The following is an 18,981-nucleotide window of genomic DNA, read 5'->3' on the forward strand; positions in this document are numbered from 1 at the left end:
CCCTGGTAGACTTTACCATGTGGAGACGCCTATCCAGGACCTTTCTTAGACACGAGTCCCCTTCAACATCCTGACCATGGGTCTCCTGTTTCTGGGATTGCAGATCGAGGATGTGGGGAGAATGTTGCATGTTGTTCTGTGGTGCTTCTTACTACGCATTTGAATAAACAGTGCTGCGAACATTTGCCAAGAAGAAGCCAAGACCAGAGGACTTCTGGGGATTTTCCCCCCCTCTCCTTTTCCCTCGCTCTATGTTCTTGGACAAATTTCAGCATTTGTACCAAGACACTTTTCCTTGCACCTCTGAACCCCAGGCAATAGAGTCTGCTGGCTAGGCAACTGCTCCTGGCAAGCCCCAGTCTAGTGACATCGACTCTTTGGGCGGCACCCAATTAGTCCAAAGAAACCAAGACTCATTAGCAAACTTGGACCAAACTCAAAAGGCAAAAGACAGTGGTTTCCACAATGCTGCCTCCGTTTGCTCTCCTACCATCTGTGACCCAAAGGACGAATCGAGGGCCATATGCTTCCCTCTCCTCACTCTAGGGTTCACGCTGCACAAACTCGCACCTATCCATCTCCTCAGACAGTCACATGTCACATTTACATTCTCTAGAAAAATGTACTTGGGCACAGTTTTACATTTAATCTCATCAGGTTTCTCGGCCTCTTAGGGACTACCTCTGGATGGGTCTTAGGTTTAGAACTTCTGCCCTCAGATGTTATTCTTTATGTAGTTAAACTGCTCTTATATGGGAGGCAGAAAGTCACAGGCCTTGACTTATTTGCTCCCAAACTTGGCTTCATTTTAGGCAAAGGGATGCAATATGGCGTGATGGGTGAGGTAGTCAAAGAAAAAGAGGATTAATATTTAATTTCCAATGAGAATGGGGACGGAGATGAAGGTAGATTTTTGTCTCTTCTGTGAGGGTGGGAAGAAATATTATCAGCTGAGAAGGTGGGTGATTAAGGTACTTTCTGGGCCTTAGCAGAAAGAAAGAAAGAGAGAGAGAGAGAGAGAGAGAGAGAGAGAGAGAGAGAGAGAGAGAGAGAGAGAAACAAAATAAAGATAGATATGAGAAACCTCCCTATGCCAAGGCTTCAATAGCGGCTTTTCCAGCGGTGAAAAGATTCACTTGAAAAATAAGCCAAAATGATGAATGGAGTCAGGGTCCAGCCAGGATTTGGGAAGAGGCGGTGCAGGTTATCGATTGTAGTTCCCAGGAGGAGACAATCAGCAGAGACACTGCAAACACCAGCAGCCTTGGGGCTACCCTAGTTCTGGGGCTGGTTCTGGATCGGCGATAGCCTTCTGTCATACTGACAGGTGATCTTAGCAAGCTCAGCCAGGTCCTCCCAAACCTAAGACAACAGTACTCCAAACCTCCGTTCTGCATTAAGGCAGCGTGCGTTTCCCATAGAGGAACAGCACAGGAGCTGTGGCCCTCCCCCACCCCAAGCCCTGTGTCCTTCAGCACGTCCTGCACACTCCCTCCCCTTGCCCTTCTGATTCACTGCGCCCACCTCCTTGCACCTACCCTATTCGATCTATAGGGGTGCAGAGGCGCTTCGTGGCCGCCAGCCCTGGAAGGGGCGCCAGCCAGCTGGCGGATGCACGGCTTTAGAAGAGTATCTTGGGCAGAAAGAGGTTTGGGGCTCGGGTATGCGCAGTAAGTTTGGAAGAGTGAACTAGTGGCACAAAGGATGTGTACGGAGGGGTTGAAAGAGGATATCCCGAGGCTTTGATCTCTCCTTCCCCGCGTGCGATTGTGCATTTCGGAAGGGATCCCTCGGCTAGCTCCGTAAGCATCGCCACCCCTCCGCAACTACACTTCCCAGAAAGCTGTGTTGAGAGTGAGGTAGTGGCAGGAGGCACGAGCTGCGCTTGCGCAGAGAGTGAACTGGCAAGGTAGGGGGAGAGGGAGGCGTGCCCCCGGTCGGAGGGTGGGGGGAGGGGGCCGCGCGGCGGCGGCGCCGGGGCGGGCGCGCGTCCGCGGCGGTGATGGCGGTGCGTGAACGCGCGGTGGCAGCAATGGCCGCTCTGGAGCGGCGAGTGCCGAGTCTCGATGACTTCGCGGGACAGAGCTGGAGCTCGTGGGTGGAGCGGGCCGACCTGCCTGCGGCAGACGGTGAGTACAGACACATTAGAATCCGGGGACCCCATCACTATCTCCCCTCCCCCCCAGGGCCCCCTCTAGCTGAGGGGAGCCGCCGACTAGAGCCGCCGTCCGGCTCCCCGGCCCCCCAAACAAAGGACCCGCCGGGTCCTAGTGCCCGCCTGCTCAGACACCTTCGCGCCTCCGGGTCCTAGCGCCGGCGTATCGCTCGCAGCCCACCCTGCCCACCTCTGTCTCTGCGGGTGTACAGTACCTGCTCCCCACTTTACTTGCCTTTATCTTTCTTCTCGTGAGCCGTCCTCCAGCTTTTTTCGGTTCTGCACCTGCTCCGGCTCTACCCATCTGCAACAGTCCTCTCCACGTGTTTCCCACGCACCCCACTTCTGTGACCCCCTCCCCACCCACTTGATTCTTCGCCTTTTGCCCCGCACCTTAGCTTCTTTCAACGCCTCCCTGTCTGCTCAGTTTTCCCGAACCCCCGCCCCCTCTGCTTTAGTTCATCCATCCTCCATCCATCCATCCATCCATCCTCCGGACCTCCCTCTATCTGTCCATCCATACATGACTCCAAGCCTCCATCCTTTCCTGGGCCTCTTGTCCTGCCCCTTGGCTCTCTTCCTTGACCCCTATTTTCTGTAGGCCCTTGAGTGTCTTTGGTGAGCAGGCCTGCAGCCCCTTCTGATCTTTGTCTCCTGGGCCCCAGGGAGCACCTGGCCTCGTGGCCTTTCGGGGTGACAACAAGCATCACACCCCTGAAGAAGTTTGCAAGTGAGAAGAGGTGGAGGAGGAGATCTCACGGAGCGGTCTCTAATGCCACTTGTTCTCTTTTGAGACATCTGACTTCCAGCTCTGTTCTGTCATTCCCCACACTTGAATTTAAGGGACTTAAAATGAGTGGGAGCTGCCCCTTATCTTTTGCATGCCTAACCCACTACCACTTACATCTGGGTATTATGATTGCCAATAATCTTCTCATCCTAGAAAGGGGCCACTCTGTTAGTGAGCATTAGAGAGCCATCGTAGATGGGCGTACAGGCCACCCTTGGACTGCCCCCATGCTGAGTGGGCTAAGATGGGGCCCTCGTTGGGTCTAGGTGCACTGAGAACTGGAAACGGACTCAGATTTGGTGACTCAGAATTGATCCCCCACCCCCACCCCAAGGGACAGGGAGGGGGCTTAGAGGAGGGGGGCGAGGAGTAAGGTAGGGGGATGGGGAAAGAGCTGCTTTGCACAGCTAAGATGTTTTTGTCATTAACCCAGAAACTGAGGTACAAGGGCAACCCCTGGACAAAGCCCCCCTAAGAAGGGGAGGGGCTTGCGTAGCTGATCAAGGAGACTTTGAAGATGCCAAAGGGTCCAAAGACAACAGTTTCTCTACTCTATGGCCATCCTATCAGTGCAGGACCTGAGAAGCTGAGTGTAACTTTGATGATACTATGGTAACTTGGGTGGAGCAAAATGAGTTTATGGGGGTGGGGATCTGGGAGGGCATTTGTCTGGGATGCCACAGAGTAGAAGAAAGGACCCATGCAAGCAGTCTCAAAAGGGACCCGTAGAACAATTTTAGAACCATTTCCCTTTTAAATGGGGGAAGCAAGGCCCAGAAAAGAGACATTTACCCATAGTGGCCCATCTAGTCAGCCTTGGAACTAACTCTGTACTGTACCCGGGAGTGAAGGGTCACTGTGATCCTTAATGGGGTCATCATAGGCATTTGTGAGTGACCCGTGGAAAGTGTCTTCAGGAATTCTGAGTGCTTGTCTGGGAATGTGGGCTTCATACCATTGGGCTGCAGGCCCTGCTGGGTTCTGGAACTTGGGTGGGCATCCTCAACTGTGCTTCTCCTCCAGGGGCTGAACTAGAGGAGAGCAGCAAAAACACGAAGAAGCTGGATGCCATGACCCTCATTAAAGAAGGTGAGAGTCCCGCACAGAGGGCTGGGTGTTGGGAACGTGGACCAAGCTTTCCCTCTCCCACTGGAGGAAGGAGCTTGAAGCAGCAGCGGGACTGCTGGGGGAAGAAGCCTCCTTTTGATAAGTCTGAGTCAGTCAGTTGTCCTGGCCCCTGGGACCTGTTGGTGGTGATCCTAATCACGTGTGGTTGGTGCCCACACACAGGAAAGCCCATACACTTTGGATCTGGTCAGATTGGACGGGGGAGGCTGGGAGCGTCCAGCAGAACTATCAGTTGGAAGGCTGAGCGTCCTCTAAGTGGTGGCGTGAGAGTGTTCCTTGAGCTAGGAAAATCCGGAGAATTTGACCTGAGTGATAAAGGGTTCTGTCGTTGCAGACATGTCCATCTTCGGGCACTGCCCTGCCCATGATGACTTCTATTTGGTTGTATGTAACCACTGCAGCCAGGTGGTGAAGCCCCAAGCCTTCCAGAAACATTGCGGTGAGGGGCGCCCTAGGGAGGCCATAAGGGGGTGGGCAGGCGGGCGGGATGGTAGAACATGGACCTCTTAGGACAGTGTCAGTCTGGAGGTCATGTGGGCTAAAGGAAGATGGTGCTGGGGACAGCTTGAGTGTTGGAGGTGTCGGGATTATTGTTGGAACAAGCTTCTAGCATCAAGTGGAGTTAAGAGGTTCAAGAAGCTTGGTCTAGCATTTTGACTCTTGAAAGGCTCAATCTTAAATGGGAAGGAGAGAAACTCACAACCCAAGCGCTAGGGATTGGCGGGCTGGTTAGGAGATGGGGAAGGAGGCACTCAATACCACTCACCTCAGTTACTCTCTCCACCTCCTGGTGACAGAAAGAAGACATGGGCCCCTCAGCAAGCTTTATGCCCGGGCCCCACCCCCACCTCCAGCCCCTGCCAGCTCTCAGAAATGCCATGTAGTGAATGGGCAGGGCCCAGCTTGTAGAGCCCCAGGTTCCACCAAAACCTCCTCCAGGGAGAAGGGCCAGGGGTCCCGGAGCCGTGGCCATCAGCCTCCTGAGAAGACCCAGAAGGACAGCCTCTGGTAAGAAGAAGCTGGAAACCCCTAAAACTAGCCCTGACCCTGACCCAAGAAAGGGTTGACACTTAGCCCTGGTTGCAGGATACTGCTCACAGCCAAGAAATAGCTAACCCCATCTGCAGCTCCTTTCCATATATTCCAGGGAACATGGGCTCCCCCTTTTTTTCCACGCCTCTCTTGGAGTTCACCCAAGCTCCAGAGCTAGGGAGGAGATGGCTCTGGGCTAGAGTCCAGACCCCAGTCCCAGCCTCCCCGCCTCCCAGCCCATACCCTCTCTCCACGTGTAGCCTTTTCGTGCCTGTGGTGAATCTGGAGAAGATGTCCAGTCTCCCGAAGCCTGATGGACATGGAATCAGGGTGGCCCCACCCTCTGCTTTCCTCAGTCAGCCAGGAGGCCTCCCCAAGGACTCCCCTGGAAAAGTCCCCACGGCCCCCTCTGCTAAAGAACCTCCTGGCAGAGAGAACATCGAGCTTGTCCCTGGTGAGGGCTCCAGTCACCGCGCCGAAGGCAGCCCCCCGGAGAAGGAGGCCAGTGGAGCCAGGCTTCCTCCTAAAACCCACCGAAAGATGGCTCGTGAGTAGTTATGGACGTGGGACTCAGAAAGGCGGAGTGGAGACCTCACTGGGCTTCTCGGTTCTTGGGTCAGGAAGGAGTGAACCTGTCCAGGTCTGACCATTACCGCTTGGAGGGTGTGGCAGCCCCATTACCTCCTGTCCTGCTTGTTCCCAGGAAGCCTTGCTGGTCCAGGTCTCTGAGGTAGTCTGAGAGAACACGAGGCTAAGCCAGCAGAGTCACTCACACCTGCCTTGACCATTCTCTCCTTCCCCACATCCTACAGCTGTTCTTCCTGGCATCTAAGATGTGGGTAGCCGCTTTTGCTTCTTGGTACCGACTGCCCTGCTTTGGGCTTCCAGTCTTCCAAGAGTGCCTGGGCCAGGCATAGGGCTGAGTTGGTTTAAACCCAAGGGTGGGTCTAAACCCTGTCTTAGTCCTACTGCTTCTTGGGCCCTTGGCAGGAAGAGGCCAGATTCTTCCTTGGCTCCTCCCCCAAATGGACTTGCGATTCATTGGAACCTCTTTCCCCCACAGGAAAGGAGTTCGACCTCAACAGGCAGTGCGGGGTCATAAATCCAGAGACCAAGAAGATCTGTACACGCCTGTTGACTTGCAAGGTAACCCCGTCTCTCTGCATGATGATGGGAGGCAGGTTCAGCCCAGACATGCAACCTTGGAGAGGAGAGTCCAGAAGTTACTGTGAACGCAGTTGAAGGGATGGAGCTGGGCCTCTACCAGGGAAGGAGAGAAGAGGCTACTTATAGTGGGCACAGGGTAGACGCAGTAGACAGGGAGTACCTTCCAGATCCCCTTACCCAGAGGAGAGTTTTCGTCTCCTGAGAGTAAAATGAACACACAACCGCCCCTCACCCACAGCACACTCTGTGTGTGTCAAAGAAGACCGATCCCTTTCCCTCCTGCTCAGATCACACCTCTGTACTGCTCTGCTGTGTTCTAGATCCACTCAGTGCACCAGCGCAGGGAGGTCCCAGGCAGGGCCAAGGACTTTGATGTGCTAGTGGCCGAACTGAAGGCCAGCTCCCGAAAAGGAGAGTCTCCCAAGGAGAAGAGCCCAGCACACAAAGAGCCAGTTCTGGAGCGCCCATCCCAGGAGCCTCCCACTGCAGTCCAGGGTGTGGCAGCGGTAGCTGCCCCCAACACCACCTTCTCTTCTCTGTCTAAGCAGACCTATCCGTACTGTGCACTTCCCAGGTACGTACAGAATCTTCAGTCCACCTAACAAGGGGATATTCAGCCCCTAAGGTACCAGGAAGTCTTGGAGACAGGCCCAGGGAACGTCCTGACGATGGACTCACTTGCCCTAAGCACCCAAGCACGCTGTGGCACTGCAGCCCCCGTGAGGTGTGCCAGACCACAGCACCCAGGGTGTGAACGTCTTTCTCGCTCCTCCATGGGTTAGCGCTTATCATCAGAGAGCTAAACGGGCCAGGGTCCTGGGTGAAGCAGTGTCACTGTGCAGTCATCCACTGGTCCCTTTGTGTGCAGAGGCTGCCCTGGGCTGTGGGAAAGCCTGCTCCTGTGCACTTCCGCAGGGGGTAGGCGTGAAACACAGGCTCAGCTCCCAGGCAGGCTCCCAGGAGTATGTGACGGAGAGAGTTGACTAGGCTGACCAGCGCTGGGTGTAGTTAAGCTGGGAAGGTTTTTCTGGAGGAAGGAAATCTGAAGCAGATTGTCTGCTTAAAAAGACAAAGCCTAGGAAGGGGCTAAAGAGAGAATCTCTTGGAGGCTGTGGCCCTTGGTTCTGCCTCACTCTGTGAGCTATATATAGTACTTTCTTGTCTTTTCGCCCTTCCCTCTCATCTGAGTCCCCAGAAGGGTGTGTCTGCCCTGGCTGTTTGAGCGAGCTCGGACACCCTCCCTCTACCCCGAATCACTCACATCATCCTTCCATCTCCCTTGGCCCTTTAGGTCCCATGCCTCCTCTGAGAGTGAGGTGGATGACGAAGGTCCCTGTGGTGGTGATGGGGATCCAGGCCTATTCCCCTTCCCTCTGCCCCGGGGTGGAGCCCAGGCCTCCAGTGAGGAGAGTGAGGAGGAGGGGACATCTGATGACCTCCACCTTTCCCCTGACTGCCATTACGCAACTCGGCCCCCCAGGCCACAGGCGGTAAGCGGGCAGGACAGGGAGCTGGGGTGGAAGGTGGCTAAATCTTGTATCTCAGGCCCTCCCAACCACATTCGTCCTTTCTTCTGCCTCCAGTTTTGCACATTTGGAAGCCGGCTGGTGAGCCCAGGATGCTATGTGTTTAGCCGCCGGCTGGACCGGTTTTGCTCAGCACTCAGCTCCATGCTGGAACGGCATCTCAGCTCTCACATGTGGAAGTAAGTTTCATGTTCTCAGAACTTCCTTCCTCGGGCTCAAGTGTACTTGGGCTTCAGAAACCCCAGTCTGGTATACCAAGGCTGATTGCTAAAAACCCAAATGGGGTGTGGCCTGAAGGAGTGAGACTCAGTAACCTGGAGGAGGGCATGAGTGGGTGATCTGGGTGAACCTCGAGGCCTGCCCATCATTTCCAGTACCTGTTAGGTAATGTAGGACAGGGAGGGCCCAAACTGAGACCAAAAATCAGGTGGTTAATGTGTCTACATGTAGCTCTGGCTTGTTCTGATACAATGACCATTCCTCCTCTTGTGCCTTCCTCCGCTTAGTTCCAGTGTTTCCCAGCAGGGGGCAGCAGTCTGGGCTTTGCTGGCCATTTGAAGGTGCAGAGACTGGTGTATATTAGGGCAGCCCTGGTGTTTGCTCAGTATCACAGTGGGCCTTTCTCTTTGCTACAGGAAGATCCCACCAGCAGCCGAGCCTCCATCCCATCTTGTCAGTCCATCTTTATCTGATCCCTTGAGTCCATCCCCTATGAGCAGCTGCCCCCGACTTCCAGGCCCACCCCCCCGACCTGCCTGTCCAGCCTCCATACCCCCCGTCAAGGACAGCCTTGTCCCTAGCTATCCTGCAGGCTCCCCCAGTGTAGCAGCTGCCTGCAGCCAGGCAGAGTGCATGGGCGGTAGCCAGGCTATTACCTCACCGCTGCCTGCCAACACTCCATCTCCGTCCTTCAGCAAGCTGCCACCTTCCAAGGCCAGCAAGTCATCCAAAGGCAAGGAGGGGGTGGAGATGGAGGCCCCTTCTCGAAAGCGGAAGTTATCCCCTGGCCCCACAACCTTCAAACGGACCTGCATCCTGGAGCCTGCTGGAAAGGGCAAACCCTCTAGCTGTCGGGGTCTCTCAACCAAGACTAAAACAGCCCTGAACTTGGGGCTTAATGGAACAGTGGGGCCACGAGTGAAACGGGCCGGTCCCCTGGACTGTCGGGGTTCCCCTCATCCATCCCCCATACCCGTCAAGGCTTCTCAGCTAGAAAACCGGGGAGTGGCCGGACACCCAGCTAAGGTCCTGCCAACCACCTGCCTCTCCGAGGAGGAGGTAGCCAAGAAGCGGAAAAACCTGGCCACTTACTGCCGGCCAGTCAAGGCCAAGCACTGTCAGGCTGGTGTCCCTCCTGATGGGACCTGCTCTGTGCGTCGCAAGAAGCCAGGTCCAGCCCTGCCCTTTGAGGAGAAGTGCTCTACACTGAAGGTACCAATCCAGCTTCCTGAAGACCATAGGCAGAGAGGGGTTGGGAGGGCTGAGGCTGGGGAGCACAGTAGGTACACGACATGGAGAAGGTGCTAAGGATGCTAAGGGGGGAAGAGAAGGGGAACTGAGAGAGCTCCTGGGCTACCTACTTTGGGGAGAGGTTGGTCAGTTCTTTCCAGGGTGACCCCAGCTCTTTCCTGAGGGAACTTTCCTATGCCCAGTCTTTTCCTTTGGGCCTAGGACATGCTGTCTCCTCCTATCTTTGCTTTAATGAAAGGACCACTTCTTTTTGAACTGGCTGTGACCCTCCCTCGAGGACTTGGAGCTACTTTTCCTTACGGGGAAAGGCCCCAGCATGTAGAGTAGCCGGGTGGGTGGGCTGCTCTAGTTCTCTGGTTCTCCCACTGGCATTAGGACATTGAAAAACAAGTCCACAACTTCGGGTCCACCGAGTCATTTCAGATTGCAGCAGGTTCTCCAGGTTCTGGCAAAGCTTGCAGCTAGGTTTATTTACCTTTCCTGTTGAAGCCTGCTTTGCTTTGACCCTGTGACCTCTCTAAGGAGGGACTTCTGGGAGGCTAGGCAGGGTAATATTCTTCTGGGTTAGGCATGGCTTACGTGCTGCCAGCTTTCCTGGCACCTGTAAGGGAAACCTGATAGTTACTGACAGGCCTGCTTGTGTGTGTACAGGTGTGTGCATGTGTGTTCTCCAGCTTCATTACCCAGTCCTCTGTTAGGCTGCCATTCCTTTTCCCTTACTCGGTTGTATTTATTAGGCCAGCTGAAGGAATCCAAGGGTTAGTCCAGATGTTCAGTGGGAAGGATAACAGGTAGGCCCCTAGCCTGACCCTGTCTCTTACCTCTTGTCTCCCTGCAGTCAAAAGCTCATTAACGAGAAAGTGCCTGCCCACTGCAACGGAGCCGCCAGCACCTCCTCCCCTCCAGATCTGGGCCCCAGGCTGCTGCCGCTTTTTATAACTTTATATTATTTTTTTTAAGAAAAAAAAAAACTCTTTAAAATACCTCAAGACTGTCTCCCTGTTCTGTTGCTGCTAAGAAAATATAAAAAACCAGAAACATAGAAAAGGATGGAAACTGATGTAGCCAAATGAGTGAGTGTCCTTACTCTCTGCAACCGCAGCCCCAACCCAAGAGGCTGGGATGACAGGCAGTGTACACCCCAGCACACACACACTGCACACAGAAACCTGGAGCTGCTATCCCTGGGAATCTTCTCAGAGAGGATGATAAGGCATATGACACTGAGTGAGCAAGGCACCCCAGAGGCTTAAGAGAGACAACTGTGGTTCCACTGGGAAAGAACTGAGAGGGAAGGGGGTCTCACACTTGACGCCATCCTTGGGTTTTTGTCCTGAGGGTTTGTGGGAGTTAGCTTATGGCCCCTTTCTGGTTTTCTAGCTACTCTGGGCTTCCATCCCTCAACAAATGGCTGCTCTTGCCCTTCCCATTTCTTAAAACCAGCCTTAGTTCCTCAGCCATGCAGAGGTTGAGCTTGGCGATCACTGCTCTAGAAGTGCTGGACAGCTTTTTTTTTTTTTTTTTTAAATTATGGTGTCTGTGTGTGGGTATGTGCATGTGATGCCTGCGGAGGCAAGACGTGTGGGATCCCCCGTAGCTAGTTACAGTCAGCTGTAAGCCCCCTGATGTGAGTGTTCAGGCCCTGTGCAAGAGGAATATGCACTCTTAACCACAGAGCCATTTCCCTACCCACTGGACAGCTCATTCTGGTCTCTTCTGTGAGTTTGCCCTGAACGGAGTAAAGCTTCTCCCAGATAGAACTCTTTAGGTTGCGTCATACCTTTCTGGAGGTAATAGTGTGGCAGAACTTGGGGTTTTGGGAAGCTCTGGTTCTTCTAGACCAAGGCTGTGCAGCTACTGTAGTGGCAGCAAAGGCTGAAAGTGCCCTATGGCTCTGGAATATTTTGAGGGAGGGGATGGGGAGCAACTACGCCTGTAAGCAGGGATGAGATGGCTTCTTTTGCTTTTCATACCTGAAGTCATCAGATTAGATCACTAGGTTTTGGCTTTTCATTTATGTTAACACAGGGAGAGATCTTGTCTCTTGAACAAGCCAGAAATGTCTGAGCAGTAAGCAGTCCGGGGAATCCAGTACTTCTAGAAAGCTGCTCAGAACACTGGTTTCACGCTCTTGGGTCAGAGAATCAAGTGTGTGATTTGGGGTTTCGCTGGTATCAGTTGCTACCGATGTAATTTTCACAGGCCTCTTGAGATACCCTTATAGACACAAAGATAGAATGAAGGTGGGTTGGGAGCTCGATTAGGTCAGTGGAGGTTTCCGGGAGCCGCCCTTTGGGGCCGAGGCGCTTCCCCCCCACTCTCCAGAGGGCGCTGTGGGCACCTCCGCCACACGGCCCCGCAGCTTCCCCGGGGAGGAGCCTCTCCTGTAGCCGCCGCCGCCTCCGCGATCGCAAACCCGGAAGAAGCCTCTGGTAGCTGGGTTGTGCCGGCCGGCCTGGCACTGCCATGCATCCCATGGAGGTAGGTCTGGTTCCCGCTCCAGCGAGGGAGCCGAGACTGACCCGCTGGCTGCGGAGAGGCAGTGGGATCTTGGCGCACCTGATAGCTTTGGGCTTCACCATCTTTCTGACTGTGCTGTCCCGGCCCGGAACCAGTGAGTGTGCGAGGCGAGGTGGGGCGGGGCCAGAGAAGGGGGCGGAGCCTAGGCGCTGGAGGGGCCGCTTTGGGCGCACTGGGAGACTTGAAACCCGGACCCTCAGCTGAGGAGGGGCGGGTCCTGGAGTGGTTGTAAAAGCGTAGTAGGCGGGTTCCCGGAACTCCAGGGAGGGTGGGGCTTGAAAAGACAGAACTGATACTTCCTTAGAAGGAGGCCCCACATGGAAAAGCATTAGGGGGTCCTGGGCAGGCTAAGGTACTCTAGGGACTGGGCTGCAGCAAGTGCAACCCCCAGGCCAAGGTGGTGTAAGGGCCCCTTGACTCCTCCCTTTGTGGTGAGTTCCTGATTCTTGTTTAGGTTTAAGATGATATGCTGACCTTGTGGCCAGGTCTTTGTCGTTTACAAACCACGGGACAGTATCAGTCAGCCCAGCCGTCAGCCTATTCTCTTTGATTCTTACTTAGGTCTTTTCTCCTGGCACCCTGTGTTCATGGCCTTGGCGGTGAGTTCTGATATTCTTAGATTAACTCTTGGGGAGGCATTCAGTTTTTCAGCCCAAGGGTCAGAGAGGTGGGTTTTAAGAGGGCTTCATCTTTCCCTAAAACCTATAGGATTGGGGAAAGTGGAGTAAAGTGTCAGGTGGCTGAGAAGGTCAGGGAAAGGGGAAACAGAAGATATTTCTCCTCTGGTGCCTAAAAGGAAGACGCAAGAAGGATGTTTATCAGGCTTTGTCCTCAGAACTCAGTAGAAAGTTCAATGTTTGCTGTTCTGTGGTCCAGAAAGGATGTGTGTGAAGCTGCAAGTCCGTTAGCTTCCCCATGTCCTTTTGGATGTGTGAGAAGACCTCCTTTTCCTTGGGCTCCATGTAGACTAGAGGCTCACTGGCCTTTTCCTGTGATTACAGTTCTGTCTCTGCATGGCTGAAGCTATCCTACTCTTCTCACCTGAACACTCCCTGTTCTTCTTCTGCTCCCGAAAAACCCGGATTCGACTCCACTGGGCAGGGCAGACCATGGCCGTCCTCTGTGCTGTCCTAGGCTTGGGCTTCATCATTTCCAGCAAGATCCGAAGTGAGACGTCCCATTTGGTGTCCTGGCACAGCTGGATAGGAGCCTTGACACTGTTAGCCACTGGAGGACAGGCACTGTGTGGGCTCTGCCTCCTCTGTCCACGAGCAGCCGGGGTCTCAAGGGTGGCTCGCCTCAAGCTCTACCATCTGACGTGTGGCCTGGTTGTCTACCTGATGGCTACAGTAACGGTGCTCTTGGGCATGTACTCGGTGTGGTTCCAGGCCCAGATCAAAGGTGCAGCCTGGTACCTGTGCCTGGGACTACCATTGTACCCAGCCCTGGTGATCATGCACCAGATCTCCAGCTCCTACTTGCCAAGGAAGAAGGTGGAGATATGAATGCCTCCAAACTCTGAATCTAGGTGGGAGTCTTGCCTTGGATTTCAACAGTTCCTTGGTGATCTTCACAGGACCCACTTCAGAAGTAGATGAATTTTTGCACTTAATGGCTGAGCCACAATGTGCAGAAACCCTAGCTGCTACTGTTGAGGCATGATACAGTGGGCTCAAAGGGGGAGATGCCCTACTGTGTACAAGTGGAAGGTTTGGGAGAACCTGAAACCTCACTCTTGGTGGGAGACAGAAGTATTAGGTGGTGGTAGTGGTGATGGTGATGGTGATGGTGGTGATTTCTTGCGTGCCTGATGAAGCGTTCTCGTAGGTTATGAATGACAGCCACAGATGCTGGGGTCCCTGTTGAGAAAGCAGTGCTATGGAGAGCCTGTAACCTCTCAGGCAATGACAAGTTCCATATCTCAGGACCTCACTTTCTGTCAGCTGAAGGTCCCTTATCTTTAACATTGGTGTCTGACAGATTGATGTCGCTGATACCCTCTTAGCTCCGGACCACGTGGGCAGCTCAGGATGTAATTCTCTCATCCATTTTCCCTCTACTCCCCTAAAAGGACCCTTCAGAAATCATGCCAACTTGGTTCCTGAACCAAGAAACAAGGGCCACGCACAAACTGTGGAAAGAAGGGACCCAGGGGAGGTCTCCTGGACAATAAGGTAGTAAAGGCACTGAAGTCACTTTAAAGTTCTTTAGAGGAACTGAAGGCAGTACCTTACCAAGCCCTTGCCTCCTGGGCTCCTTAGCTGAGCTTAGGACTTCCTTCAGGCTACCTCTGGGTATGCTCCTGCCATTCATTCTCAGGGCAGAGTGGTCCTGGGCATCTTACTCGGCACGTTGCTCCATGGAACTATTCTTAAGCTTTTAGAACAAAATAAAAACCAAGGAGTAGGCCCCTCTTGACCTAAGGAAGACTCTCTCCCTGTTGCCCATCTTTCCTTGTCGTTTCCTAAGCTTTCCTTAGTTGCTGTCTCCGGCCAGCTGGGCCTAAGAGTAGGATGATGTCGATAACTGTGCTCTTCCCTGCCGATATACCTCCTTGATCTGGGTTCCCCAGCACATCCTTGGTTGTGAGGGCTACATGTTAGATTAGTAAGCTGTGGTGTAGGTCAGTCTAGGAGATGGGCTCTCTATAGATCCTAATAAGACTGAAGACTGCTGAACCAGGAAAGGTATCCACGCAGCTTTCTACCTCGGAGATAGAGCCAAACACTCTGGGAGGCCTGCAGTATAGGGGCTGGAGCACCAGTTTCAGAGACAAGGTGTCTCTGCTTGCCTATCTCAGATCCTCTGAAAATTTAAGGCCTCTTCTCCCAATGGCTCAGAAACAAGGCAGGTGGGATTCAGTAGAGGAATGGGGACTAGGGGGCACAAGTATTCTCAGTGGACCTCCCCTGGGCTTTCCTCAGGGAGCTAGCATGACTCTCTAAATACAGCTTGATGAACAGAGGCCCCTGCAGTGCAAAGGGGAACTAACTGTTCTTGTCTTTTTCAAAGCCCTTTCTCTGGCTCAAGCCATCCAGTGTGCTGTGAACTTGGAGGGGCATGGTTACCCGGCCACATGAAAGAGACCCTCTTACTAGGGTCACTTTGATAAAGGGCGCCCATCTCCTTCCCTCCTTAAGGCCAGTGCTGGGGGCTCCCTAGGGTGGGCCAGGTAAGGTTCAGCAGCTTGTTCTCAGAGCACAGAGGCGATGCCAGAAAGCCTGAGCCTGCCTGAGGTGTTGCCTCCTCCCAGGTGGTGCGGGGGCTGGTGGGCGGGCAGGCAGGCGTGCTGACAGCCGGCAGTTTGCGTGGGCTGTGCCATCTGATGTCTATTCGCAGCCCCGGGAGGAAGGGGAGTCATTTATATTCTGCAGGAAGAAAGGCCCCAGCTGTCGCTTCCTCTGACCAGTGGGCCTGGAGGGCATCGGTGCAGGGCACAGAGGAAGAGTACAGGTAGTGGTGGTCTCCTGCCTAGGGATCTGACCGCAGTGTAGGGGGCAGGGCACCAGGAGGAGCCCTTCTTCCTGTTAGGCCAGATTGGGGCGGGGCTTCCCTCCCTCCCGTCTTTCCATCCTAGGGCAGCAGCTGGACAGCCATTAGTCCTCAGTGCCAGGGTGCGCGTCCTCCAGCTGGGATCTGTGGCTGCCGGCTGCGGATGCCTCCTGGCTGTGTGCTCCCTCTTCCGCACACCTGCCCCCTTTTGTATCTTCTAATGTCAGAATACTACCCGGGCTTCTCAGTAGCAAGGAAGGGGCCTTAGCAGGAACACAAATGGCTGTCCTTTGGCCATGTTCCTTGACTAGGGAAAGCTAGTAGTAGTCAGCCTGTTTTGCTTTTTTTTCAAGGGGACACTCAGGATATTCAAGATTTAAAAAAAAATTGCCAATCATTTGCACAAATTTCCATATCATGCTAAGTTCTGATTCCATATTTGATGGTGTTCCAAGCTTGACTATATTCAGACTCAACCTTGAGGGCATTAGAAAGATAGTTTTATATCAACCCCAAGTGGGCACACTATCTGTGGAGTCCTCTCAGGAGCCCCTTTGTCCCTGTATCCTCCCATTGGGGTTGGGGTGGCAGTGAACGAATGACAGGAGCTCTGCATCTGAGAACTCTTGCTTCCCTCTGGCTGTCGCCCCATCCACGATAGGCTGCTATCAGTTGCCAGCCTATTCTTGCTTTCCCCTTCAAAGCAGGCCACCCTCGGCCCATGACACTGGCGTGCCCCATCTCTCAGTGTCCCCACCTTTTCCACTCCCATGCATGGCTGCTGTGGGTCTTGTTTTTTAAACCTCGCTGTGGGAGATCCAGGCATCCTCCCTGAGCCAGCTGGCTGCCGTGCCAAGGCCTGTTCAGAGTTAATAATAATCATTAGTTGAATGGTGCTGGGGCCTTTCAGCTCCAGATCTCTAAGCACTTGCAGGCTGAGTCAGCCAGTCACCTTCCCCCTCTTCCTGGGCTTTGGAGTGTAACAGCATGGGAAGACACTGTGGGAGAGGAGGGGATCAGGATTCTTGCTGCCTGGCTATACCAGAGGCTTTTCTCCTCTGAGAGGAAGCAGTCAGGCCAAGATACACAGAGAATACAGTGTGCTCAGCTGAGATGGCTGTGGCTGTGGCAGCTGATAACCCCAAGCCTCTAGTGCTCCTGTGTACTTGCCTTGGCTTCTGGGGGCACCCCACCCAAATGCCCTTAAGCAAGTCTTGAGAGCAAGAAAGTGTCTGAGTTTGTACCCCCGAAATGCCCTGGTCTGTGGCTGGAACAAAGAACCTGTGTGTTCTGAACCGGAAGGTTTATCAGCCTGGAAAAGCTACTTAATGAGTGTCTCGGCTCCTAACACTGGGTGGCACAGGCCAACTATTTGCTTCTTATCTTACCTCACAGGGATGTTGTGAGGATTTCACAAGAGAACAAGGCTCAAAGCATTAAACAGATGGAAAACAGATGCTATGCTCTGTCCTTTTCTCTCCGACTCTGGCTCTGGCCTTTATGCTTCCTACAGAGGCAATAAACTGTGAGAAATGATGCTGAGGAGGACCCAAGTCTCAGAGGGGCTTTGGGAGCCACATAATGGTCACAGTTTTTACTTTTGGATGTAAGGTCATCTTTTATCGCTCCCTGCAAGAGATGCCACCAAGGTCATGGCTACTGAAGTTTGTCTTATGTGTTGCTTACCTCGTGTGGTCAAGCCACAACGGGGGTGATGGGAGGTCTGAGTCAGTATAGCTTCCTCCAGGTCAAATCTGGAGGGTCAGGTAATTTATCTAAATCTCTCATGCCTAACTCTGCCCTTCTAAGGAAAGAATGGGCACAAAGAAAGGGAGGATCAGTATTAGTGATCATGGTACTGCCACCCTGACCCTGTGTTTCCTCTCTGTAGCTTCAGGCCTATGGTGCTACGATGAAGGGCATGGCTTCTGGCTTCCAGGGGTCCACAGCTTAAAGTTCCCTTTGCTGTTTCAGGTCTCTCCTTTCTTCCTGAACTACCACACACAAACAAGTGAGCATACACACACATGTCCGCACGCACACACGCACGCGCACACGCACACACACACACACACACACACACACACACACACAAGCAATTCTGTGTAAACTTTCAGTTAAGAGGAAGGATACTTTCCATTCCATTTGTCTGAGGGCAGGCAGCATTTGGCCCAGAGTGGGTGAAGGCAAGCAGAACCAACGGCAGCATGCAGGCTTGAACATTTGTCTCTCTTTATCTTAATTGCTTTTTCTGTCCCGGGATCCAGGAATGTAATGCTAGTCTAGTCTCAGCCATTCTTGCTGGAATGGCACAAAGAAAACAGAAGCTAGAGGTGGGGGTGGGGGGGCAGTGGCCCAGAATTGCCGTGGAGAGGGGTTGGAAGTAGATGGTCAGCACTGGGCTGGGCAGGGCTTAATACAGATTACCTCTGGTGGAATGGCCTTAGCCCAGATGTGGTCAGAGAACAGCAGCCAGTTATTAATTGGCCAGCTATTGTCAGAATTTCCCCAAGAGTTTTTTTGTTTTATTTTTTGTTTTTTTTTTGTTTTTGTTTTGGTTTTTTGAGACAGGGTTTCTCTGTATAGGCTCTGGCTGTCCTGGAACTCACTTTGTAGACCAGGCTGGCCTCGAACTCTCAGAAATCCACCTGCCTCTGCCTCCCAAGTGCTGGGATTAAAGGCGTGTGCCACCAACACCCAGCCCCAAAGAGTTTTTTAACCTGTCTTTGAAGCAGGTGAAGGAACCATTTCAGGCTGTGGAATCTGGGGGTTGACTTTGTGTTACTGGTGACATAAGTGGCTCCAGGACCCTATCTTTTAAAAAGTTCTCAGTTATCTCCCAATGTGTCCTAGCAGTGATGCTTAGACCACACCTAAAGTAACCGCACCAAAAGAGGGAGCAGGTGGAGGGGAGGGGAGGGGAGGGGAGGGGAGGGGAGGGGAGGGGAGGGGAAAGAAGTATCAGTTCTACCTAGACACAGTCCTCCACAACCTTTTTGCACATTATCTATGCCAGTGCAGAAGGACACCCAGAAGTCGCCTGGTAGGATTGCATGTCCTGGTTCACCAAGGATGGCTCTCAGGCCATAGTTCTATGCCCTCTGTGCTCCAGGGACAGTAATGAGGCTGACACACACCAGAAGGCTTCAGGTGCATCTAAGGATCCCAGCCATTTGCTATCTTCTACCTGTCAGTGTCTGAGCTTGATGAGCATGCTTGATTGGCGGCTTTAGCCTTCTTTTTCAAAGCCCTGGGAGAGGAAGCCACGAGCATAGACTCCATGCGGCCTGACCAAAAAAGCCAACTGTCCTTACTGCAGGGCCTGAGCTTTTTTTGCCATGTGGGTGGGGAAAATACAGCATCACCACTGGTTGCCTAGGAGACAAGATAAGTGGTACAAATACAGAAAAGGGAGGAGTTGAAAGGCCAGGTGGAAGAAAGACTGGGCTAGCCCATGCACTGCACCCTTACCCTGTCACATCAGGCTTCTGTTTCCCTCAAGTGCTGCCCGAGAGGAATGATGGAAAGTCTTGTCAAGACCCAGCAGACAAACTGCATAGCTTGTCCACGATCCAGGGAGCTTGTGGCTTGGGAGTGGGGGGGCACAAACAGCAGAAGAGATACAGCCTCAGAGAACTCCAAGCAGTCTGCTCGGCCTGTTCTCTACCAGGCAGTCACCCCAGCAGAGGCAACTTTGTAAA

General features: G+C 53.4%; 2 protein-coding genes and 1 long non-coding RNA gene across 7 annotated transcripts; 2 read left to right on the top strand and 1 right to left on the bottom strand.

Annotated features, from left to right (window-relative positions):
- Positions 1-1,985: 1,985 nt before the first annotated feature.
- Atxn7l2 (ataxin 7 like 2) lies at positions 1,986-10,250 on the top strand. 3 transcript variants are annotated; one of them, XM_021158203.2, is made up of 12 exons: positions 2,061-2,129; positions 3,379-3,557; positions 3,969-4,034; positions 4,408-4,512; positions 4,871-5,081; positions 5,366-5,652; positions 6,169-6,251; positions 6,593-6,846; positions 7,564-7,762; positions 7,856-7,977; positions 8,434-9,229; positions 10,107-10,250. In XM_021158203.2, the coding sequence occupies exons 3-12, from the start codon at positions 4,016-4,018 to the stop codon at positions 10,119-10,121; spliced, it is 2,091 nt and encodes a 696-aa protein (XP_021013862.1). In that variant the 5' UTR covers positions 2,061-2,129; positions 3,379-3,557; positions 3,969-4,015; the 3' UTR covers positions 10,122-10,250. The 3 variants fall into 3 exon arrangements, with proteins under 3 accessions (XP_021013861.1, XP_085691701.1, XP_021013862.1); XM_021158202.2 differs by lacking the exon at positions 3,379-3,557 and having other exon boundaries at positions 1,986-2,129; XM_085835575.1 differs by lacking the exon at positions 3,379-3,557 and having other exon boundaries at positions 1,986-2,129; positions 5,462-5,652.
- A 1,014-nt stretch (positions 10,251-11,264) lies between these two features.
- LOC147005470 (uncharacterized) lies at positions 11,265-11,873 on the bottom strand. The gene is made up of 2 exons (XR_015046680.1): positions 11,828-11,873; positions 11,265-11,485 (listed from the first exon to the last, which is right to left on the bottom strand). It is a non-coding gene; the product is annotated as an uncharacterized LOC147005470 (long non-coding RNA).
- On the top strand, positions 11,511-16,734 carry Cyb561d1 (cytochrome b561 family member D1). 3 transcript variants are annotated; one of them, XM_021158100.2, is made up of 3 exons: positions 11,514-11,749; positions 12,350-12,387; positions 12,790-16,734. In XM_021158100.2, exons 2-3 carry the CDS (start codon positions 12,376-12,378, stop codon positions 13,291-13,293), a joined length of 516 nt encoding a protein of 171 aa, XP_021013759.1. In that variant the 5' UTR covers positions 11,514-11,749; positions 12,350-12,375; the 3' UTR covers positions 13,294-16,734. The 3 variants fall into 3 exon arrangements, with proteins under 3 accessions (XP_021013758.1, XP_021013759.1, XP_021013757.1); XM_021158098.2 differs by having other exon boundaries at positions 11,515-11,882; XM_021158099.3 differs by lacking the exon at positions 12,350-12,387 and having other exon boundaries at positions 11,511-11,749.
- Positions 16,735-18,981: the final 2,247 nt, after the last annotated feature.

This window comes from Mus caroli, unplaced genomic scaffold (genome assembly GCF_978045245.1).
Source record: "Mus caroli unplaced genomic scaffold, Mus_caroli_1 scaffold_3, whole genome shotgun sequence".
In the NCBI taxonomy this organism is placed as follows: Eukaryota; Metazoa; Chordata; class Mammalia; order Rodentia; family Muridae; genus Mus; species Mus caroli.